This window comes from Hippopotamus amphibius, chromosome 12 (genome assembly GCF_030028045.1).
Source record: "Hippopotamus amphibius kiboko isolate mHipAmp2 chromosome 12, mHipAmp2.hap2, whole genome shotgun sequence".
Classification (NCBI taxonomy): Eukaryota; Metazoa; Chordata; class Mammalia; order Artiodactyla; family Hippopotamidae; genus Hippopotamus; species Hippopotamus amphibius.
The window spans coordinates 23,280,022-23,306,080 of NC_080197.1; the positions used below are offsets into that span (position 1 = coordinate 23,280,022).

The window sequence follows — 26,059 nt, forward strand, 5'->3', positions numbered from 1 at the left end:
TCATGCACTGTTGCTTACTGCTTGATAATGGAAGTAGACTGAGGGAAAAGATCACTTTAGGACATTTAACTGACTGTTAATAAACCTCCCTCGCATCAGAATCCTGGGGAACCTAATCTTGCCTTTTCATAATTACCTATCCGTCCCCTCAGTCCCCCAGAAGTCCCCCTTACTACCTGTTTCTTATGTATAATAGTTGCTTACTGTTTGAACTGAATGGAATTTTTTCTCATTGAGTTTTGCTTTTACAGGGAGCCATATACTTTGTGGACCTAAATACTATTGATTTATTCAACAAATATTTATAGAGGGCTTACCATGTGTTAGACATTCTCCCAGGAACTTGGGACACATGAATTAACAAAACAGTAAAAATTCCCAAAGGAACACTATATGTCATGTCTTTTTGTGCCCACCTCTTAACTCTGAGGTGGATTCTGCAGGACTCCTTAGAGCCATGTTTTCCTATATAGTAACCACTAGCTACATGTTAAAATTAATTTAAATTACATGAAGTGAAAATTTTAATTTCTCAGTTATACTAGCCGCAATTCAGGTGCTCAGTAGCCACTTATGGCTGGTGGCTACCATGTTGGACAGGGCAGATATCGAATAGTTCCGTCATGGCACGGTTCTCCTGGACAGAACTGCCTTTGCGATTTCAGTGGGATCAGGTGAAGTTGTTCACAGCAGTACCAATGCAACCAGCTTATTAATGTAGCCTTGCATTATTTCCCCTCGTTTCCTATTTCACCTTTCCTAGCCCTTGACTCCATTTCCCAGGATTCACATCCAAAATAAATTACATGTATACAAGCTCTTGTCCAAGACTCTGTTTTCTAGGGCAAATCCAGTTTAGACAAGTACTGCCGTATTTCCTCAATTTCATGATTGTAAAAGATTTTTCTAAAAAAATAAGCTTTGTCACATTGAATGTATACATCAGTTGCAGGAAACATTAGATTTCAGAAATGTTGAAATTTGGAAATAAAATCTTATCGTAGTCTATCCTGGCCCAAATCTTTGTTTAAAGTATTTATTTTAGGCTTCCCTGGTGGCACAGTAGTTAAGAATTCGCCTGCCAACGTGGGGGACACAGGTTCGAACCCTGGTCTGGGAAGATCCCATATGCTGCAGAGCTACTAAGCCTGTGCACCACAACTACTGAGCCTGCACTCTAGAGCCCTTGAGCCCAAACTTTTGAGCCCACGTGCCGCAACTACTGAAGCCTGAGCGCGTCTAGAGCCTGTGCTCTGCAACAAGAGAAGCCAGGGCAATAAGAGGCCCGCAGACTGCAATGAAGAATAGCCCTCGCCCTCTGCAACTACAGAAAGCTCATGTGCAGCAATGAAGACCCAATTTTCATCCAATAAATAAAAAATAAAATAAATTAAAATAAATAAATAAAATAAATAAAGTATTTATTTTGTCATGGCATTTGCCAAAACAACACCTCCAGGTTTTGGGTGTCTTTTTAAATATACTTTAATCAGTGATTTTTTTTGAAGTTAAATATTTTTATTGAGATATAATTGACATGTAATATATTAGTTTCAAGTGTACAATGTAATGATTCAATATTTGTATATATTGTGAAGTGATCACCACAATTAGTCTAGTTACCCTCTGTCACCATACAAAGTTACAAAGAAGTTTTTTTCTTGTGATGAGAACTTTTAAGATTTACTACTCTCTTTGGAATTCCCTGCTGGTCCGGTGCTTTCACTGCTGAGGGTGAGTGAGGGTTTGATCCCTGGTTGGGAAACTAAGATCCTGCAAGACGCGCAAAAAAGAAAAAACAAAACAAAACAACAACAACAACAAAAGATTTACTCTCTTGGGTCTACAAAAAATTAGTGAGTATTCAGTCTAAAGGAGAATACTTTTATTCAAGCTAACCTGAGGATTATAACCCAAGAGACAGTGTTTTAGAGAACTCTGACTGTTCTGCCTGTTGGAACAGTCATACACATTTTTTGAGATAAGAGATTGTACATCAAAGTGACCCACTGACATTTTACATAAAGTTCACCAAAGATACATAGTCCAGCTCTGCATATAGGAGCAGTATGTCACCATGATCCCTTACAGGATTAGGAAAGGAAAAATTAATCTTCTAAGGAGTTACATTGTTGGCATCAGAAGAAGGAAAAAAGCATTGTTTTTTTACAGTTGAGCAGGCATTCCCACCTTTCAGGAGGTCTGGTTAATGTGTAATCCATCCAGATGCACACTGCATGTTAGAGAAGGCCCAGTACAAGCAGGGAACATGTTATGCTTAAATTTTCTTGCCCTGCCTTAAAGCATACCTTTTATTTCTTCATTGGCAGCTTTTAAACACGCGCTGCAGCATTATTGACTGTAGCCATCGTGCTGTACATTACATTCCCGTGACTTATTTATTTTATAACTGAAAGTTTATACCTCTTGAACCCCCTTCACCCATTTTGCCCACCCCACCCACCAGGTGATTTCTTTATGAATACAGCAGTTTCTTTTTCGGTTCGAATTACGTGATGAATACTAAGTATCAGTTGAGGAAAAGACTGGGCTGTGAGGTTGGTTTAGGTTTGGTATTATTTTATGCTGTGATTCCTGGTTATGCTCCACTGTGCAACTGTACTTAACCTGTGTCAGTTATAGCTCTACCTTTAAGTACTTCTTGGAGCCTGGCCTTTCCCTGTGCTTGTTATATCAAACTGTTGAGGGTAGGGGAATAATAAAACGCAAGGAATACTGCTTTCATGGTTTATCAACTGTAATGATGTTTCTATACATTCCAAGAAAATCATTCTTAAATTCTGTAGTTACTGTGGGTCTCGGGGTACAACATAGAGGACAATTGTAGTACTTCTGGCTCCAAGTCTATCTAGGACTTTTAGCAAAAGATTTACATTTCAATCGAATTAGCTAGTGGATTGATAAAGGCTAACCCCTTGCCTCCTGCTTCAGCCAGGTATCAGGCTAACATACCTAGGCCAATTAGTAAGTGTAAATGGGGCAAGAAAATGAATTATAGGATTTTGAGCTGCTTAATTCCTATTAAGTTCTTTCTCAAGACTGGAGCATTATAAGTAATTACTGATAGAGGAAGATAGATATAAAGAAACTAAAACCATATATATTTGATTCATTCATAAGTCATACCTGGTGCTCATAAGTCAGACTAGGACTTTTGCAACTCATCACTACAATGAATTTTTAAAATCCATTCATGGACTGATCATGTGACTGAGAACCACCCCTGCCAAGAAGTCTTGTATTGTCCTGCATTTCCTTTCATTGCATCATAATCATTTGCATTTGATGTAACTATTTCTTAGTTGATGTAAGCAATAGTTATTTCTCTTTGAAAGTTATTTTGGGGCTTCCTAGGTGGCACAGTGGTTAAGAATCCGCCCGCCAATGCAGGGAACGTGGGTTCGATCCCTGCTCCAGGAAGATCCCACATGCCACGGAGCAACTGAGCCCGTGCGCCACAACTATTGAGCCTGCACTTTAGAGCCCGTGAGCCACAACTATTGAGCCCATGTGCTGCAACTACTGAAGCCTACGTGCCTAGAGCCTGTGCTCCACAACAAGAGAAGCCACGGCAATAATGAGCCCACGCACCACAACAAAGAGTAGCCGCCACTCACCGCAACTGAAGAAAGCCCACGCACAGCAAAAAAGACCCAACACAGCCAATAAAATAAATAAATAAATAAAATTTTTTAAAAAGAAAGTTATTTTGATATGACAATGGCTCAGTTTGTCAAATAAATGTAGTCTTCCTATATGTAACATCTTTGGCCAATTTAGTGAGATAATTTTGTTCACATACTCACCACTTGGTTACACTAATAAACTCCTAGGTTCTTGTACTTAACACACTGCTGATGGGATAAATATTGAATTTAACATCAGTAATGATTTCTAGGACTTCCCTGGTGGCACAGTGATTAAGAATCCGCCTGCCAATGCAGGGGACTCAGGTTCGATCCCTGGGCCAGGAAAATTCCACATACCACAGAGCAACTAAGCCCGTGAGCCACAACTACTGAAGCCCATGCACCTAGAGCCCGTGCTTTGCAACAAGATAAGCCACTGCAGTGAGAAGCCCACGCACCGCAACCAAGAGTAACCCCGCTCGCCGCAACTAGAGAAAGCCCACATGCAGCAACGAAGACCCAACACAGCCAATAAATAAATAAATTAATTAATTAAAATAATAATAATAATTTCTATAACACCTGTAATCATGGTTAAAATTCTCCTATAGTTCTTGAGGGCAGGAACTGAGTCTTTTGAAACCCCAGTGCCAAACACACGGTTTAATCCGTCTCCAGCCCTGTGAGGGAGATAGTATTTTCTCTGTGCTATAGAAGAAAACATCATTGTACCGAAAGAGGTTAAGTGGCTTTTCCAAGGTCATATAGATTCCATGTGCAGATGTGAGCCAGTTCTGTGTGATTCCGAAGACCTTTTTCATTATCACTATGCTCTACTTCAAAGAGACCTACCTATCTTGAGATTTTACTTACGTGAGCCAGGCAAATTTAGGATCATGAGGGTAGATGCTGGCCTCAGTTAGGTTAAAATAAGTTTGAAATATAAATTGAGCATTCAGTGATGTAGACATGGGAGGCATTGAAGTCTGAATTTTCCAAGAGAGAAGAGGATTAAGGGCAGAAGAGTCTCATGTCTTGGAAGCAAAGGACGGAGAGGGTTTCTAGGAGGAGTTTGTTTGATTTATTAATTATTCCTTTTAATCTGACTATTTTAGGAATCTAAAGTTGATTATATACTATTTTATATTCCAGGGATTATTATTTAGCAAATAATGATAGATTTGCTTCTCCTGTTATAATTTTAGTTCCCATGAGAAGAGGATGAAGCTGCTTAATTATATTAAACGACTGGATCAAACTCACGTTTATACAATGAAGGTAAGAGGAATCTGAGTTTAGTATGTTTTTTTTTAATATAAAGTGATATAACTCAATTATGTAGAATTCATTTTTAAAAGAATGCAAAGAAATCTCTTTTCAGTAACAGGATTGTGAGTAATGGGTTTTTACTTTTCTAAACTTTCCGCATTTTCTAAAATAACCACAGAATATTTGTCAAGAAAAACTGAAATATTTTAAGCACACAGAAAAGCACAAATAGATTATTGCCCAGCTTGTCAAATCTTAACGTCTTGCCTAATTTGCTTCAGATCTTTTATCTTTAGAACAAAATATTAGAAACAATAGAAGGCCTCCTTTGTACCCATCTTGAATTCTGTTTCCATTCTTTTTTCCCCTGGAGTAAGCACCATCCTGAATTTGGTGTTTAATAATTTTCTTGAATGTTTTTTAGATTTTTACTGCATATGTATGTATAGCCATAAACAGTGTATAGTATTGTTTTACATATTTTTAAAATATTATATAAATGGAATTTCATTCACAGGAAGTAACCTTCCAAACTTTCATACAATGTTATATTTTTGAGAAATATCCATATTGACACATATAGCCCTAGTTACTTTTTAGTCATAGAATAACTTTTAAATTTAAATTACATATCGGTTTTGGTAAACTTTTTTGTCAAATAGTAGAGCAAAGAATAGATCTATGCCAAAAATTTGATCTACCAATAATTGTTTATTTCTCATCTCCCAACCCCTTCCAGACATCTTAAAAGCCCTGTTTTTCAAACTCAGTGTCCCAAGAATCATTTTAACAAGCAGTTAACTGCCTATCTCCCATCTCAGAAATTCTAATTCTGGGAACTTAGAGACGAGACCCAGGAATGTGCATTTTTCACAAGCTCTTCAGGATGGTTCAAACACCATAATTAAAGAAATGTTTCTTGATTGTTTGCTGACAGGAAATGTACCTCATTGTTTACGCTTTTGACATCTACGGGGTAAGAAAAGTTAGTTTCAGACCTGGAAGAGGAGATAGGATCTGGTTCCCCTTTTACAGTCATCATTTGCACTTTTCATCAGGGGTGTTTTATGTGTTGAGTTATCTCAGATCCTATGAGCATATGTATTTCAGTTTTACTTTTATAAGTTTGTCTGCTTATATTTCATTGAAAATCATGTTTGAAAATATTTAATGAATGTGTTTGGTTCAATTCTACAATAATTTTCTTTTGCAAAGTAGTGGTTCTCAGAGCAGATTTCTTATTTGAAGAATGATCAAATCCCAGCCCTTTTTGAAAAAGTTACCTAATATTAAAATTCTTCATTTTCATGAAGAAGTAAATAGAAGAATCACTTACCAAAGATGATATCTAAATATTTTGTCCTGAAGCTGGGAGGCAGTTGCTGTCCTGCATTCTCTTTTGTCGTTCCTCAGTAGCAGCAGCATGGGTGTTCTCTTCAGGCAGGGCAGAGATGAGTTTTCTTCATTAGTTGAGATCATCTCAAATAATCTCTGAGGTCACATTTTCACAATTTGCAACAAAAAAATCTTTTTGAAGTAATTTTCAAGGCAGTCAGTAGTTTCATTTGCCCCCTTTTATTTATTTTTTCTATTTTTCATTAAAAACAAAGTTGTTTAACCTCAGTTGTTTCAATGACTATAAACTATAGTCACTGAAAATAGATCTTAAAGCTACTAAGTACTTGAGTCAGTGAGTCACAGTCTAGTAATGAAATTGATACCTTTTTTGACCTTAGCTTCACCAGCAGTACAGTTGAACAAAGAATTGATCCCTACCCTAATTTGGCATCTACCTTTTTTTTTTTTTTCTTTAATAAGAACAGCTTTAGTGAGCTGTAATTCACATGCCTTATAATGCACTCATTTTATTTTATTTTATTTTTCATTGAAGTGTAGTTGATTTACAATGCTGTGCCAATCTCTGCTGTACAGGAGAGTAACAGTTATACACATATATACATTCATTTATTCACTCATTTTGAATATACAAGTCAGTATTTTTTAGAAAGTTGACGAGGTTGTTCAGTCATCACCTCAATCTAATTTAAATTGTAACAGTTCTTTATATATTTAGAATACAAGTCCCTTATCAAAGATATAATGTACAAATATTTTCTCCCATCTTCTGGATTATCTTTTTACTTTCTTTTTTATTTATTTATTTGGACTGTATTGCGCATCTTGTGGGATCTTAGTTCCCCAATTGTTCCCCCAGGGAATGAACTTAGTTCCCCAGGGATTGAACCTGGGCCCCCAGCAGTGGAAGGACACAGTCCTTACCACTGGACTGCCAGGGAATTCCCTATCTTTTTAGTTTCTTGAGGTGTTCTTTAGAGCACAAAAGTTTTAAATTTTGATGTAGTCCAGTGTATCTGTTTTTACTTTTGTCTCTTAGGCTTTTGGTGTCATATCCAAGAAACCATTGCCTAACCCAAGATTATAACCTCTTATTCTTTTATTTATTTATTTATTTATTTAGGCCGAGTGGCGTGGCTTTTGGGATCACAGTTCCCCAACCAGGGATCGAACCCGAGCCCTCGGCAGTGAAAGTGCAGAGTCCTAACCACTGGACAACCAAGGAATTCCCATAACCTCTTATTCTTGACTCAGTTTTCTTCATGCTAAATTTAGTTCAATTGGCCTGTGAAGCCAAGAGTTCTATAATAGTGAGGACGAGGTGCAGTGTTTGACATGGTAGGCACTAATTTGTCAAATATATTCGTGATTTTTTTTTTTTTTGTCCATGCTGCACGGCTTGCAGGATCCTACTTCCCTGACCAGGAATCGAACCTGTGCCCCCCAACAGTGGAAGTTCAGAATCCTAACCACTGGACTGCCAGGGAAGTCCCTGGTGAATTTTAAGACAGTGAAATGTCTATCTAATATGTGTGAAATTATAGAATCACCACCTCTGAATCTTTTTCTGAGGGCTCCCATTCCCCTTTCTTCAGGGTAGAACTGACCACTCCTTTTGTTTCTTTTTCCCCATTCTCTCTCCCCACTACTCTACACATAGATTCTATTATCTTTCCTGGGGGCAGGAATGGTACCTTATTTATCCCTTATCCCCAGTTCTTGGCATATTCAGAAGACAATAGAATCGTTTCATCCTGCTTGGCTTGTAACACAATAGAATATCACAAATCTTTAAAAGTGATAAGTGGACCATGTGACTATACAAGAAGTAGATTATATTAAACAGTACTGGGAGTCACCAGCTTGGAGACACCTTGAGCACCTTAGCCAGCCACCCAAGGATCTGGTCTCACTCACCAGTGGGCTGCCACAAACTTCAGGACACCTCAAACCCTACAGCCAGCTGTGTCAGGAACCAGCTGCACCCTGAAGTGGTCTGGCACCAGCTCTGGGACCCCTGGTTCTTGCAACCAGAGACCCCAGGACCCAGCTGTGTCTGCCATTGGGCCGGCACTAGTCCCAGGACCTGACTTTACCTACTGATGGGTGGGCATCAGTCTCAGGATCTCCTGGACCCCGATCCTGCCCACCAGAGGGCAGACACAGGCCCACAGACTGCCCTATCAAGACCCAGCCAGCACATCAGCAGTCCATCAGCAGTCTTGGGGCCCTATGTCCTGGTCCTGCCCACCAGCAGGCCAGCTCCAGCTCTGGGACACCTTGGGTGCCTCTATCAGCAGCCCCCAAATCCAGGCCCACCCATCAGCAGGCTGACATCAGCTTTGGGACCCCCAGGGCCCTGCATCCAGAGACCTTGGGACCAGCTCCACCCACCAGTGAGCTGGCACTGGCCCAGGACCCACCGTGGACCCTGGCTCTGCCCACCAGCAGGCTGACAACAGCCCTGGGAACCCCCCAGGCCCTGGACCCACCCATTAGCAAGCCAACACCAGCTCTGAGGTACTTTGGACTCTTCAGCCAGCCACCCTGGAATTCAGCCCCACTCACCAGTAGGCCAGCACCAGCTTTGGGACACCCTGGAACTCACAACCAGCAGTGTTAAGAACTGGTTCCACCCACCAGCAGGCCAACACTAGATCAAGGAACCTCAGCCTCATAACCACTCATCTCTGCCCACCAGTGAGCCAGCACTAGCCCCAGGACCCCCTGGGGTTCTGCAGCCAGCCACCTTGTGACCTGGCCCTGCCAACCAGTAACTGGCAGCCTCCACACAAGGTAGGGCCCGGCAACCAACCAAATTGGGAGGCCAGCCACACCTACCAGTAGTCAGCGCACCACAACAGAAGGACCCATGCTGCTCACACTGGAGGCACCCCTAGAGTATATAACCCTAGTGAAGAGAGGGCGGTGCACTGCTGGAACACATAGGTATCTCCCACAAAAGGCCATTTCTCCAAGATCAGGAAACATAGCCAACCTGTCAGATACATAGAAATAAAAACAGCAAATTAGGCAAAATGAGACAACAGAGAAATATGTTCCAAACTAAGGAACAAAATAAAACTTTAAAAGAACTAAGTGAAGTGGAGATAGACAATCTACCTGATAAAGAGTTCAAGGTAATGATAGTAAATATGATCGAAGAACTCGGGAGAAGAATGGATTCACAGAGTGAGATGTTGGAAATTTTTAACAGAGTTAGAAAATATAGAGAAGAACCATGAAGAATACTGTAACTGAAATGAAAAATACGACAGTAGAATAAGTGATACAGAGGAACAGATCATCAAGCTGAAAGACAAAGTGAAAGTCATTGAAACTGAACAGAAAAAGAAAAGAATAAACAGAAATGAGGACAGTTTATTAAGAGACCTCTGAGACAACATCAAACATACTAACATTCACATTCTAGGGGTCCCAGAAGGAGAAAAGAGTGAGAAAGGAGCAGAGAACATATTTGACAACAAAAGAGCTGAAAAATTCCCCAACCTAGAAAAGGAAACAGATTTCCAAGTCCAGGAAACACAGAGAGCCCCAAATAGGATCAACCCAAAGAGGAACACACCAAGGCACATTGTAATTAAAGTGGCCAAAATTAAAGATAAAGAGAGAATATTAAAAGCAGGAAGGGACAAGCAACAATTTATGTATACAGGAACTCCCATAGACCATTAGCTGACTTTTCAGCAGAAACTCTGCAGGCCAGAAGGGGAAAATAGAATGTATTTAAAGTGGTGAAAGGGAGGAACCTACAACCAAGAACCAGGAACCTACCTGGCAAGGTTCTTAGCAAGATTTGATAGAGAGATTGTTTTACAGATAAGCAAAAGCTAAAATTCATCACCACCAAACCAGCTTTCCAGGAAATGTTAAGGGCACTTCTCTAAGCAAAAAAAGAAAAGGCCACAACTAGAAACATGAAAATTATGAAAGGAAAAAGTTCATTGGTAAAGGCAAATATACAGTGAAGTTATTCAATCAACCACATACAGTAAAGCCAGTAGGAAGGTTAAAAGACAAAAGTGAATCACCTATATCTGCAGTAAGTAGTTAAGGGATACACAAGACAAAAAGATGTAAAATATGACATCGAAAACAGTACTTATGCAGGGACGAGAGTAAAAATGTAAGGTTGTTAAAATGCATTTGAAATTAAGAAATCAGCAACTTAAAATAATCATATATGTATATAGATTGCTATATATAAACTTCCTGGTAAGGACAAACTAAAAATCTATAATAGCTACACACACACACAAAAGAAAGGAATCCAAACATAACACTAAAGATAGTCATGAAACCACAAGGGAAGAGAACAAAAGAACAAAAAAGAACTATAAAAACAATCCCCAAACAATTAACAAAATGGCAACAAATACATACCTATCAATAAGTAATTTAAATGTAAATGGACCAAATGCTCCAATCAAAAGACATGGAGTGGATGAATGGGTACAAAAATAAGAACCATATATAATCTGTCTACGAGAGACTCACTTCAGACCTAAAGAAACACAAAGTGAGGGAATGGAAAAAGGTATTCTGTGCAAATAGAAATCAAAAGAAAGCCAGGGTACACATGCTGCAACTAAAAGATCCTACATGCCACAACTAAAAGATCCTGCATGCCGCAGCTAAAGATCCTACATGCCACCATGAAGATCCCACATGTCACAGTTAAGACCTGGCACAGCCAAATAAATAAATAAACAAACAAATAAATAAATATTTTTTTAAAAATAAGGAAAAGAAAGTCCAGGTAACAAATATCAGACAAAATGAACTTTAAAACAAAGACTGTTACAAGAGACAGAGAAGGACACTACATAATGATTAAGGGATTACTCCAAGAAGAAGTTATAACAATTGTAAATATATATGCACCCAACATAGGAGCACCTAAATACATAAAGCAAATATTAATAGACATAAGGGGAGAAATTGACAGTAACACAATAGTAGTAAGGTACTTTAACACCCCACTTACACCAATGGACACATCATCCAGACAAAAATCAGTTAGGAAACACTGGCCTTAAATGACACATTAGATCAAATGGATGTAATAGATATGGACTATTCCATCCAAAAGCAGCAGAATGCACCTTTTTTCCCCCCTGCTGTGCTGTGCAGCATGTGGGATCTTGGTTCTCTGGCCAGGGATTGAACCCACACCCCCCTGCAGTGGAAGTGCAGAGTCTTAACCACTGGACCTCCAGGGAAGTCCCAGAATACACATTCTTTTCAAGTGCACATGAAACACTCTCCAGGATAGATCACATTCTAGGCCACAAAACAAGTTTCAGTAAATTTAAGAAAATTGAAATCATGTCAAGCCTCTTTTCTTTCTTTCTTTTTTTTTTTAATGAATTTATTTTTATTTATTGGCTGTGTTGGATCTTTGTTGCTGTGCATGGGCTTTCTCTGTTTGCAGAGAGTGGGGGCTACTCTTTGTTGTGGAAGCACAGGGAAGCCCGTGCAGGCTTTTCATTCCATTGGCTTCTCTTGTTGCAGAACACAGGCTCTAGGTGCACAGGCTTTGGTAGTTGTGGCACTTAGGCTCAGTAGTTGTGGCTCAGGCTGTAGAGCACAGGCTCAGTAGTTGTGGCACGTGGGCTTAGTTGCTCCACAGCATGTGGGATCTTCCTGGGCCAGGGATTGAACCCATGTCCCCTGCATTGGCAGGTGGATTCTTAACCACTGTGCTACCAAGGAAGCCCTCAAGCCTCTTTTCTAACCACAATGCTAAGAGACTAGAAATCAACTACAAGAAAAAACTGCAAAAAACACAGATCTGTGAAGGCTAGATGATATGCTACTAAATAAACCAATGGATCACTGAAAAAAAATCAAGGAAAATATCAAAAAATACTTGGAGACAAGTGAAAATGAAAACACAACAATCCAAAATCTATGGGATGCAGCAAAAGCAGTTCTAAGAGGGACGTTTATAGCAATACAGGCCTATCTCAGGAAAAAGAAAAATCTCAAATAAAAAACCTAACCTTACACCTGGAGGAACTAGAAAAAGATGAAAAAACAGAACCCAAAATTAGTAGAAGGAAAATGGGCAGAAGACCTGAATAGATGTTTTTCCAGAGAAGACATACCTATGGCCAACAGGCTGATAAAAAGATGCTCCACATCACTAAGTATCAGAGAAATGCAAATCGAAAGGACAGTGAGATATCATCTCACACCTGTCCGAATGGCTATCATCAAAAATCCCACAAATAATAAATGCTGGCAAGGGTGTGGAGAAAAGGGAACCCTTGTACACTGTTGGTGGGAATGGAAATTGGTACAGCCACTGTGTAAAACGGTATGGAGATTCCTCAAAAAAATGAAAATAGAACTACCATACGATCCAGCAGTTCCACTCCTGAGCGTATATCTGAAATAAACACAAATATTAATTCAAAAAGATATGTGCATCCCAATATTCATAGCAGCATTATTTACAGTTGCCAAGATATGGAAGCAGTCTAAGCGTCTATCAACAGATGAGTGGATAAAGAAGATATATTATTTATACACAATGGAATAGTACTGAGCCATAAAAAAGAATGAAATTTTTCTATTTGCAACATGGCTGCAAATACATATATCCACTCTTTTTTAGATTCTGTCCCCATATAGGTCATTACAAAGTATTGAGCTGAGCTCTGATCATTGTATATAATCTGTTATTTTTGTTCTCCCACTATTTTTTTGAGGTGTAGTTGGTTTACAGTATTGTATTAGTTTCAGGTGTACAACATAGTGATTCAAAATTTTTATAGAATATACTCCATTTACAGCTTTATAATATACTGGCCATATTTCCTGTGCCATACACTACATCCTTGTGGCTTATTTTATACCTAGTAGTTTGTACCTCTCAATTCCCTACTTCTATTTTGCCCCTCCCCCTTCCCTCTCCTAACTGCTAACCCCTAGTATGTTCTCTATTATTCCATGAGTTTTTTCTGTTTTGCTGTATTCACTTGTTTCATGTTTTAGATTCCACACATAAATAACATACAATATTTGTCTTTCTCTGACTTATTTCAGAGAAAGAATAATACCCTCCAAGTTCTTAGTGTATCATTAGAGGTATACTTGACACACTTTAACTATAATAATCACTTGTTAACATATATTACTTTGCAATAATGGTTTAACAGTAATTCAAAACATGTCTGAGTTCCTACTGTGTGCCAGGCACTGTGCCGTGTTATGGGTTCTGAGAATATGGCAGGAAATGAGGCATACAAGGCCCTTCACCTCCAGAATTCCATACATTTTTTAGGAACTTCATGGAACCATTTGAAGCAGTTTGAAAATCATGGGTTAGATCATTTGTCATGTTCCTTTTTTTATTCTGAAGCATTCTTTTTAAAAGACAGTTGTGGACAATTAAGAAAGATGTTCTCTTTATTTAAAGAAACATAGAGGAGCATTAAATCTTCACCCATATTTAAAGCCCCTGTTTAAGCTTAGAGTAATGAATAATCGTGAAATGTGTGTTTACTAAGTATAAGTACTTCTTAGTGACATTAAGTGCTAAAGAATTTTATACTTCCTGCCTATGATTGTTTACTGCATGGTAGGAGGGTTTTTTTTTTAATAAGGATTCTAGTGATGGGTACTATATAGATACATTTGGGAAAAAAATTAGACACAGTGCCTGTGGTAAAATGGTATATGTGATCTGAATGAGTGTGTTAAATGAGTATGTTTAACTTGAATACAAGACTAACTAAAGGCTAATGAAATCTTTACCCTTCTGTTATTAGAATCCATTAAGAAGTAAAATATATTCAGGTCCAATATACTTGATCTGCCTGGTAGCGATACCTAAATAAGGTAGAGATATTCATAACTTGTCATTTCTCTTAGTATTATTCTTACTTGAAAACAAATAGCTTTGACTTAGCACTGTAGATAGGAATGACTGGACAAAAATTTTAGATGGTGTTATGTATTGTTACTCACATTAATTTATAATTTTCTAGGTGATTAATGATCCTATCCATGGTCACATTGAATTTCACCCTCTCCTCATCCGGATCATCGACACACCTCAGTTTCAGCGCCTGAGATATATTAAGCAGTTGGGAAGCGGTTACTATGTTTTTCCAGGAGCTTCACACAATCGATTTGAGCATAGTCTAGGGTAAGAAGGGAATTGGGGTGGGGAGCTTAGTTATTAAGTTCCTTCTTGGTTGCATCATATCTTTTAGAAAACAAATAGTTTTATAAAATGGTAATAATATCCTTAATTTTTTTTAAGAACCTTGTCTGATTGAGACAATCAATCCTTGATTTTTATTGTTTGTTTTTTTTTTTGGCCGTGCCACATGGCCTGCAGTATCTTAGTTCCCCAACTAGAGATCAAACCTGTGCCCTCTGCAGTGGAAGCGTGGAGTACTAACCACTGGACCACCAGGGAATTTCCAATAATATCCTAATTTTATTGATGAGAAAGTTGAGGCTTTGATTTACCTTGCTTTATTTTATTTATTTTATGTATTCTTAGAAGCCACTTCAGATCCTTCCTAGAAAGATAATGAAAGTGTCTGGCGGGCCATTTACATGAAATATTTCTGTTTAAATAGTATTTTAAAGTTAATAGTGTTGGTTACTGATATAACTAACTTTGTAAGTTTGATTATTTAATTTTCCTATTTAGTCTTATACATAATTGCCCTTTAAAATCACATCGTTTTCTTACCTGTCAGGAAACATGTAAATCGGAAAAGCATTCACAAGCTTAGAGAAGGTGGCACTTCTGTTACACGCAACATAGTTGAGACTTTGGGCTGCTTTTTCATTATAAAATGTAGAGCCAGGAGGACATGGTCCAAGAAGAATTGGACAGTTGTCTAGATTTCCACAAAGTACTCACAGTGTAAATGGTTCCCCCCTTATCCACGGGAGATATGTTCCAAGACCCCCAGTGGTTGCCTGAAACCACATACTACGAAACCCTATTTATACTATGTTCTTTTCCTTAAAAATACATACATACCTAGCATAAAGTTTAATTTATAAATTAAGCACAATAAGAGATTAATGACAATAACTAATAATGAAATACAACAATTATAACAGTGCCATAAAAGTTATGTGAATGTGGTTTCTCCCTCTCTCTCTCAGAACATCTTATTGTACAAATGTAATGCATTTTCCATCTTAACTAAGCACTTATCACACACTGTGGCTGTAACTTTGACAGTTTGAGGCGCAACAGCAAAACTAGCACAAATTTCTTTTTCCTTCTTCACAGTGTCACAGCTAGAAGATTTGCTCTCATAATAGATCTTGGTAACCTCAGCATAAAACTTTTTTCTGTGTTTACTGAGTTGAGAATTTTGACCTTTTCACTCACTTACAGGAAGCACTTCTAAGCTTCTCTTTGGCATATCTGAATTGCCAGCTTTACTAGTCTCGCACTTTGGGGCCATTATTAAGTAAAACAAGGGTTACTTGAACACAAGCACTGATACAATCTAATAATTATGTCATCTGCTAAGTGACTAATATGTGGGACACACTGAACAAAAGAATGATTCACGACCCAGTTGTGATGGAGCAGAACAGTGTGAGATCTCATCATGCTACTTAGAACAGAGTGTAATTTAAAACTTATGAATTGTGTATTTCTGGAATTTTCCATTTAATATTTTCAGACCACAGTTAACTGCTGGTAACTGAAATGAGGAAAGTGAAGCCGATGATAAGGGGAAACTGCTTTTACTTTGGTTTTGTTTATTTGTTTAGAAGCATTTTTCATTAGCCAAAACACATGTGTCTACTCAAATGTTTATTTATTCATCAACAATTATTTATTGAAAACTTATTAGGTTCTACCAAACCAACAAGATAGAAACTGTTTCTATCCTTGTGGGGCTCAGAGTTTAGGGGGCAAGAAAGGTTGTTTTCATTCAGGAAGTACTTTCAGGTGGAAATGCTAAAAGTATTCAACATTTGTTGGGCACCTTATATTCAATCTATGCTGTAAACATTACAACGCTGGAAATTCTGCTTTTAAAAAATATTGTGGTAAAATACACAGAATATAAAATTTACCATCCTAACCATTTTTAAGTTTACAGTTCAGTCGTGTTAAATATATCCACATTATTGTACAACCAAGCTTCAGAACTTTTTCATCTTGCAAAACTGAAACTGTATATCCATTGAATAACAATTCCCCATTCCTCTTCTCCCCAGTCCCTGGTAACTACCATTCTACTTTCTTTTCCAATGAATTTGACTACTTTAGATACCTCATATAAGTGATTTTGTAGAGTATTTGTCTTTTTGTGATTGGCTTATTTCATTTATCATAATACCCTCAAGAGTCACTCATGTTGGCGCATGTCAGAATATCCTTACTTTTTAAGGCTGAATAATACTCCATTGTGTGTATACACTATATTTTGTTTATCCCTTCATTCATTGGTGGATGCTTGGTTTGCTTCCACCTCTTTGGCTATCATGACTGCTGTGAACGTGGATGTGCAAATATCTCTTCAGGACCCTGTGTTCGATTCTTTTGGGTATATACCCAGAAGTGGAATTGCTGGGTCATATGGTAATACTACAAGGGTGAGTCAAAAATGGTCCACACTCTGGCTGTAGCATTTACTTTAATTAACTTTTAAAAAAGACAATCACATCATTTTTTGACATAATCTCCTTGCTTTTTAATACACTTTGTCCATCTGTCAACAAGCTTTTGTATACCCTCATTAAAAAATGTTTTAGGCTGAGCTGCAAGCTACGAATGCACCACTATCTTCACGTCTTCATCAGAAGTGAATCTTCGTCCTTGTAGGGCTGCTTTCAGGGGACCAAACAGGAGAAAGTCCTATTGAGCAAGATCACGACTATAGGGAGGATGCTTTAACACCTCACATGAAGTTTTGGCAGAGTTTGGGCAGAAGTGTGTGGACGTGCATTGTCATGCAAGATCACAACACCCTTGGATAGCAGTCCTCTGCATTTAATCCAAAGTTTAGGCTTCAGCTTTTCAATAAGCCTCTCACTGTAATAAGCACTGTTGATTGTTGAACCTTTTTCCTGATAATGTTTCAATACTGCCCCTTGAGAATCCCAGAAAACAGATATCATTTCACATGTACACTCAATGTTGTTATCAGCCGTGGACGTCGACGGGGCATCTGGCTCCTTCTTGATGGCTAACACTTGTGTGACATTCCTTGAACATCTCTGTCCATTCACACACACTTCTTCGCAACAAGACACTTTCTCCATACTGCACACAAAATCTTCGATAAATAACGGCACCAGGTATACCCTCAGACTGCAAAAAACGAATCACTGCATGCTGCTCTTCTTTTGTGCAGATCACAAGTGGGGTATCCATTTTTGCTCGTACCGCAGTTACCAATGAACCAATGTAACATGTTCACACGCGCACAGCAGTGACCAGGGAGACAGTAGCCTTGAACGGAAAGCACTGAAAAGACAGTGAGGGCAACAGAAGTTTTAATATAACCAGAGTGCAGATAATGTTTGACTCACCCTCATATTTTTAATATTTTGAGGAACTACTCTACTGTTTTCTGTAGTGGCTACACCATTTTACATTCCCACCAACAGTGTGCAAGTGTTCCAATTTCTCCACATTCTGCCCAAAATTTGTTAGTTTTTGTTTTGTTTTGTAATAGCCATCCTAGGGACTTCCCTGGCAGTCCAGTGATTAAGACTCTGCACTTCCCCTGCAGGGGGCATGGGTTTGATCCCTGGTCAGAGAACTAAGATCCCGCGTGCCATGCTGCACAGCCAAAAAAAAAAAAGCCATCCTAATGGGTATGAGGTAGTATCTCATTGTGATTTTGATTTTGCATTTCCCTAATGATAAGTGATGCTGAGTGAAGAGGTCCTGCTTTTGGGTATCTGTGTGTTCCTGCCTAGTTCTGAAACAGACTGTTCTGTTAAGTTGCCCTAGAGATATATTAGAACATTTGAGAAACATATTAAAGTTCTTGAGTTGACTGAAAGAAAAACACACGGTGTAAAAGTTATGAGTGAAGGTTTTTTTTGTTTTTTTTAAAAATAAATTTATTTATTTAATTTGTTTATTGCCTTCGTTGGGTCCTCGTTGCTGCACACAGGCTTTCTCTTATTGCAGTGAGCAGGGGCTACTCTTCATTGCGGTGCGTGGGCTCTTCATTGCGATGGCTTCTTGTTGCAGAGCACGGGGTCTAGGCGCATGGGCTTCCGTAGTTGTGGCACACGGGGTCAATAGTTGTGGCTCATAGGCTCTAGAGCACAGGCTCAATAGTTGTGGTGCACAGGCTTAGTTGCTCCACAGCATGTGGGATCTTCCTGGACCAGGGATGGAACCGGTGTCCCCTGCATTGGCAGGCAGATTCTTAACCACTGCACCACCTAGGAAGTCCCATGAGTTAAGTTTTACTTGGGGACCTTCCGGGAGTTCTCAGATAGCTCTGAGGAACTGCCCTGGAGTGGTAAGGGAGGAGCCAGTATATATGTGAAATTTTTTGCTTGAAAGAACATGTAGTCAAGTGTAAAAAGAGTACTGCTAATCACAAATGTGGACAAAAAAGTGTTGCCTGTCATTCTAGTAAACAACAAATGTTGCTGCCATCAGCCACTGCAGCTGCCCTCAGTGCTGCACCCTGAAGGGAATTCAGGATGTAGAAAAACAGGACCCTGGCCCCAGATGGTTAAGATGCATATCTGAGGAATAACTTCAGTGACCCCAGACTGTTGCATCTTCCCTTATATAGGAAAACGCTAAAAATTATTAACTGGAGGTGACTGGTTTTTGTCATTAGCAGTAATCTTTTGATGTTTGACTACATGTTTTTTGTTTTTGTTTTCACCAAAAACTCCTATATACCCTGGTTCCTCCCTTACCTCTTTGGCACAGTGCATCAGCGCTATCTGAGAGACTGTTTCCCAGGCTAGAGTCCTCCATAAGATTTCTGAATAAAACATAGCTTGCATCTCTTAGGTGGTGTTTTTCTTCAGTTGACAGTTTCGGTGACCACAAGGGATCCAGAGCAAACTTTTCTCCTTTGCCAGAACTTTACGAGGCTCTGGAGCCTTGGTACTTGCAGAGGCCTCTTGTGCCCATCTGTCTCCTCAGTGAGTCCAGAGGAATTTGGATGAGTGTCTCCTGGATCTTGGCTGATGATCCTAAGTTCTATTTGGTGGTGTTAAACTCCTCACTGGAGGAGTAGGTTTTCCTTGAACTTAGTTTCAAAAAGAGGTACCTGGGTTATCTTCAGTTGAAAAACGTCAGGAAGGTTTGGGTCAGCTGAATGACAGTGAGTGGGTTATCCTCAGTTGAAAGACAATAAGATTTTGCTTAGTTAAAAAAATGCTGATTGACAGACACTGGGAAATTTTAGTATGTACGTACAAAATTTGTACTTAACAGATACTTGCTTGATTGGGAATTAAAGCTCATCCTAAAAATGGCCAAACAGGGGTTCTTTTGACATTCCAAAATTAATTTTTTTTTATGTGCAGCTGGAAAACTCCAACTTGGTAAAACATCTTTTCAAAATTCTGAACTTAAGGAAACAAAAGCCCTTCTGGGGGAACATGCATTTCTTTACCTGTGTCTTAGAGATGTAAGTGTTCTCCCTAATCTTCTTAGGCTTTTTTTTTTCCTCCTGTGTTCTGAGAGCTTGGTCTCTGCTACCTGTAAGTTACACATATGGTGTACATTTGGCAACCAGTCATACAGACTGAAATTCCTAGCAGTCTTTTTGTCTGGCTGTGTCAACTCTCAGGAAAATTTGTCATGAGGGGTCCCAGCCCATAAGGGGCCTTTGTCACCTTAACCTTCATTGCAACCACCTTACAACAAAGGACTTTACTCTCTTAGGCTGTTTTGGGGAGTAAATTTCTAGATCTTATGAAGGCTGTATCCTTTGCAGTCTCTTGTGGGGATACCTCTTGCGTTTTATTGGTTTGAGCCACTATTAAGATACTTCTCATCAGTGACCAGACAATGGATCCTTAAAACTGGAGAAACTTGGTAAATTTTTTAGAGAGCTCTCATTATAAACAGCTGTTTTTTTGTTACCTATAAAAAAATTAGACAATCATAGTATACATATAAAACGGCTAACCTAAGAACTCCCTTAGTTTAAAATAGACAAAAATAAACCAGTGTGGGAAGCCTCATTTCTAGTCTTGGGTTCCCCTCAATGGGCCTTACAGATGCTAGTAAAAAACGTTAGGTTAATTAATGTTTATTAGGTTGATTAATAGGGGAAAAAAGCTGAGGGGAAAGTTAAGAGACTTCTTCCCAAGAAGGTGGAAATTTTAAAGGGACTTGTCCCAACAGGGTAAAAATCTTTAGATGCTTATTAAGAAATTGGATAAATAAAATAGATGTTAATGGGATTAAAACAAAGGTTTTTATACAATACTGTGTAAGGTTGGATGGCCAAGAGGACCCCCTATTGGTCGTAAACATTAAAGGGCCCCAAACAAGTCCATTCTATTTACTCCAATTTAAAAGCTGGCAGAAAATTACACTGAGATATCTGATCAACAATTGAACAATTGTTTGGGGGCAACAGGTAGGCCAATTAATCACGGTAAAGATTTTTTTAAAAAAGACCTGAGTCCCTTGGCTCAATCCCTGCCTGGAGACCCCAGAGCCCTTATACAAAAATAGATAAAACGGCCAGAGGATACAAAGGAAAGTTTCTAAGACTCCTTGGAAGACCACAGCTTGTTTGTGGGGTCCTAATGGAGCCTAAAGTTAAAGGTGTCAGACTTGATAGAATTGAGATAACAGTTTATAAAAATAGGTGTATTTAAGTGGGCTTAATATAAGATGTTTATGTATCTTTTGCCTAGCTATATTGTATGTAGACATTATGTCTCACTGGGGAATGCTTCCCCTGCCTGATGTTATGAAACAGGGGATATAAATCTGCCCCTCAGAAGATATTAATTTAAATATACAAAAAAAACCCACAACCCAATAGGGTTACCTGAACCCACACAATATATTGTAAAACTAGGGGCTAGTCTTCAGAAGCTAATAATAATCAAATTAAAGGAAATGTAGTTGGGCAAATCGATCTTTTAATATCATTTAGGTAGCAGACCAGTTCTTTGGGGGAATCAAAAGCAACTGTCTTTGTCTTGTAAACCTCTACAAATCAGAACTGTAATACAGCCCACCATGACCTGAGACAGCCTAATTAGCTCAATTGGGTAGACTCTGAAACAAAAAGAGAAAAAGAGGGCTTTTTACACTCAAACTGCTGGGAAGGCTCTGTCACGCAAAGTCTAATTCACAGCCTTCTTAAGGATTTATCAAGGACAAATACAAATCTTAACAGTCATCTTTCAAACAGAAGAGTAACTTTTTCGTTTTTGTCTTTTTTCCCACTCTGCAGCGTGGGGTATCTAGCAGGATGTCTACTTCGTGAACTGAGCGAAAAACAACCAGAGTTGCAGATAAGTGAACGAGATATGCTCTGTGTTCAGATTGCTGGTCTTTGTCACGATCTCGGTAAGCAGTACAAAGAACCATGTGTAAAAGCACATTACTTCTCTTTGAAATTAAAAAATCCAACTAAGAGAAATATGAAAATTGTTTTAATTCTTCAGTTAACATTAATGTAAATGTGTCATTGTGTCTTCCTAGAATGGTTCATAAACCCAAAGCATTGCTTTTTTTTTTTTTTTTTTTGGAGTCTTTCAGTGAATTTCCCATGTTAAACATCTTTGTTGCAGGTTATATGAAAGGACTTCCTGATAGTGGATTTTTCTTTTGACTACTGTGTGTTGGATGATGTGAATTTGAATTTTCCTTTATCTTTGTTGAATAAAATCTTAACCACTGCACCACCAAGGAAGTCCCTCATATGAGGTGTTGTAAATTCAAGTAGAAGAGTATCATCCTTTTCCATGGACAAAAAAAGACTGTTCTCTTTTATCGCAGGAGTTTTTCCCTCTGTCCTTGTAATTTATACCTACCTTTTAGAGGATCCTAAAGTTTGTGTGTGCCCTCAGTGCAGGGAAAGGGAGGTTTCTGTGTTTCAGTGGCCAGGTACTTAAAGGCGTAGGGCACTCTCTTCAGCATGTACCGTTGGAGATTTCAGTAGGACCAGTATCAGCCCTAGATCATAGATGTAACAGATTTCTGGTATTTTGAGAGGGACTCATTGGGAAACTTTTGCCAATTCCTGGGAATCTAAGCTCTGCAGTAACAAGTCTGTATGTAGACTGCAACATGCAAAAAGGCCCAGGGCTGGTCCAGGTAGGCTCCCTCTCCCATCTCTCAGGGAAGAGGGCAGGTGATTTGCTCCAGGACCCCGCATAGATACAAAAAAACCCCAAAATCCTAGATGCTCAAGTTCCTTATATAAAATTTGCATATAACCCACACACATCCTCCCATGTAGTTTAAATCAATTCTGGATTATTTATAATACCAATACAATGTAAATGATATGTAAATAGCTGCCAGCAAGCTTGAAGTTCAAGTTTTGCTTTTTGGAACTTTCTGGAATTTTTTTTTATTAATGTTTTTTTGTCTGAGATTGATTGAATCTGCGAATGCAAAGGGCCAGCTGTAACTCCTTCAGAAATTCTGGTAATTCCTGAGTCGTGCCTCAGCAAAGTTTCATATCACTAATGTTGTAGAATGTTAAAATCACTTATGGATAAGAGGAAGTAGTGATCTCCACCTTTGATTGCCCATATCATCAGTAAAAGCCCAAGATAAGCCCTGATGTGTGTATATTTATTATAAAATAAATTACATACATTATAAAATTTACATAAAATAGATGTTTTTAAAGATTGAGAGTAATAAAGTTCTAATATTTTCTTCCTGACCCTAGTGGATTGTCTTAAAACTGCTGTTCTAACACTACCAGCATATTATCTGAAGAAGCCAAAAGTTTTTGTCATTAACACTCCTTTAGTTACACAAAATTGTCCTTTCATCAGATTTATGTAAACTCTGGTGACTCAGAGACCCCTCATTGTTCTGCTTCCTGTTCTCTTGCTTTAGAAAATAAGAAGGAAGGACTTGTTCCTTTTTGTGATGTATTTATAGATTATTAATTTCTGTTGACATCCAAGTTTAGCTAAAAAGATTTACTTTTTACCAATTTACAAACATTTTTATTGTTCTAAGGCTGCTTTTGTTTTTAAGGTCATGGGCCGTTTTCTCATATGTTTGATGGGAGATTTATTCCACTTGCTCGCCCGGAAGTGAAATGGACGGTATGTATCCGTATATTCAGTAGTCGATAAAATAAAGACCAGGCGATGACTGCTCTGTTATAGTATACTTTCCATTTCAGTTTTTCAGAGTGTTTGTACACTTGGAATTTATATAATATACATGTATATTATATATATATGATGCTTTCATTTGATCCTCCCAGTAATCTCTGAGGAGGAAATCATTATCTCCATTTTTGTAAGGATGAAGGAACTTGAAACTCACATAGGTGTACTGATGCACCAAAACCCACAGAGTTGTTAAATGATAGAGCCAGCTCTAGAAAACCAGGTTTCCCAGCTGCTAATTTAATGCTCTTTCTACTCTATCACACTAGTATAAAATAAAAAAATAAAAGGCTTTGACTAATTTTGTATGACCATGAAGTCACTAATACCAGCTACGTCCATTTTATAATTACAGATTTGCAGGTGACTGACCTATATTTTTGGAATCAATTTTTGAGACGTAAAGTTAGATCAACTCCCATTTTTGACCACACTATATTTGGAGTAGAAAAATATTAATACATATTGAACACTTCTTACAGGTCTACCACTATTTTTCCTCTCTCTCTTTAAGGGTAATTCATATACAATATGTTATACAGATCTTAAGGTTATAGTTCAGTGAGTTTTGACAAGTGTATACAACATGTAGCCACTACCCAAGTTGAGATATAGAATATTTTCATCTTCCTGGAAACTTCCTGTGTGACTCTTTTCAGTCACTTCCTACTCTACCCCCAGCCATCACCTTCTGATTTTTATAAACAGGTTAGTTTTCCCTGTTCTTAGACTTGATATAAGTAGAATCCTATAATAGGTACCGTTTTTGTGTCTTGCTTTTATTCACTCAGCATAATGATTTTAAGATCCATTGGTGTTTCATGCATCAGTTGTTGGTTCCTGCTCATTGCTGAGGCAGTATTCCATTGTATGAATAAGTCATGATTTGTTTATTTTTTCTCCTTTTGTAGAATTTGGGTTGTTTTCAGTTTTTGGCTATTACTAATAAGGATGCTATGCACATTACGGTGCACAATTTTTGTGGGAAATGTTTTCATTTGTCTTAGGTTCATTTCTCCTTACCTAGGAGTAGAATTGCTGCATCATCAGGTAGATGCACACTTACCTTTATAAGAAGCTATCAGACCTTTCCCATTTTACAGTCCGCCAGCAATATCAGTGCCTGCTGTTCCATAGTCTCACCGACATTTAGTTTTTGAGGTTATTCTTTCTAATGAGTGTGAAGTAGTCTCTTGTAGGAATTTTTTTGGGGGGAGGCATTCTCTTTGGTATGTTGAATAGCATTTCCTGTACTTTGTCATTGATAAATCATCTTTTGTGAAGAGTTTTTCCATTTACCCATTTAAAAAAATTGAATGTTTGCCTTTTAGTTATCAATTTGAGTAATTATATATATGGTCAGATACATGTATTGTGAATATACTCACCCCCATCTCTGACTTACCAATTCATTTCTTTAACGAAGGCAGCTTTTTTTAAATTAATCAATTAATTTGTTTATTTATTTATTTATTTACGGGCTGCATTAGGTCTTCGTTTCTGCACGCAGGCTTTTGTGGCCAGTGGGGGCTACTCTTTGTTGCGGTGCACGGACTTCTTATTGCAGTGGCTTCTCTTGTTGTGGAGCGTGGGCTCTAGGTGTGCAGGCTTCAGTAGTTGTGGCACACAGGCTCAGTAGTCCTGGCTCACAGGCTCTAGAGCACAGGCTCAGTAGTTGTGATGCATGGGCTTAGTTGCTTCGCGGCATGTGGGATCTTCCCGAACCCGTGTCCCCTACATTGGCAGGTGGATCCTTAACCACTGTGCCACCAGGGAAGTCCCTGAAGGTGGCTTTTGAGAAACAAAAATTTAAAATTTTAATGAGTATTCTGGTTCTTCAACCTAGTATGATGGATAGTTTCTCTCTAGTTCTGCAGCCTTAGGGCCTCCCTCAGGCTAAAAGCCATAAAAGAACTGGAGTAATGCCCACTGCCTTTCTCTTCCAAGTGTTTATTTCCCTCCAACATCTGCCTGCTTTTGGTCATAATCCAATATCTTCAGGAAGTTATCCAGAGTTAATAGTTGTTTTCTCCAGCAAGGTCGATTTAAATAGGATCTACTCAGCCATTCCCAAGTCTGTTTCTTTAAATATTTTACCTTTCACATGTAAGTCCTTACCTCATGGGAATTTATTTCTCTGCATATGTGTGGTAGAAATTTGATTTCTTTTTTAATACGGATAATTGTTTGTTGAATTTCCCCACTGATCTGCAGTCAAATGCTCTACCACTGTCTCCACTGATTCTGTAATGCCAGCCCCAACATTTTTTTAACTTTCTGTATGTGATGAATCTTTCTGGCTTCTGTTCCATTCCACACTTTCATAATTGTTACTTCTTTATAATAAGTCTTGATAGTTGGTAGGACAGCTCTTCACACCTTGTGCTTTTGTTACGTATCTTTGGCCTTTTGCTCTTCTGTTGTAAATGTAATTTTCTCCATAA

General features: G+C 38.5%; 1 protein-coding gene across 3 annotated transcripts in view; it reads left to right on the forward strand.

Annotated features, from left to right (window-relative positions):
* SAMHD1 (SAM and HD domain containing deoxynucleoside triphosphate triphosphohydrolase 1) overlaps window positions 1-26,059 on the forward strand; it is a 56,000-nt gene that overhangs the window by 6,011 nt on the left and 23,930 nt on the right. For all 3 annotated transcript variants that reach the window (XM_057702804.1, XM_057702806.1, XM_057702805.1), the window contains exons 3-6: window positions 4,856-4,928; window positions 14,294-14,454; window positions 21,707-21,822; window positions 23,476-23,546. In XM_057702804.1, coding sequence (XP_057558787.1) covers window positions 4,856-4,928; window positions 14,294-14,454; window positions 21,707-21,822; window positions 23,476-23,546 — 421 coding nt within the window. The remainder of the gene's footprint in view (window positions 1-4,855; window positions 4,929-14,293; window positions 14,455-21,706; window positions 21,823-23,475; window positions 23,547-26,059) is intronic.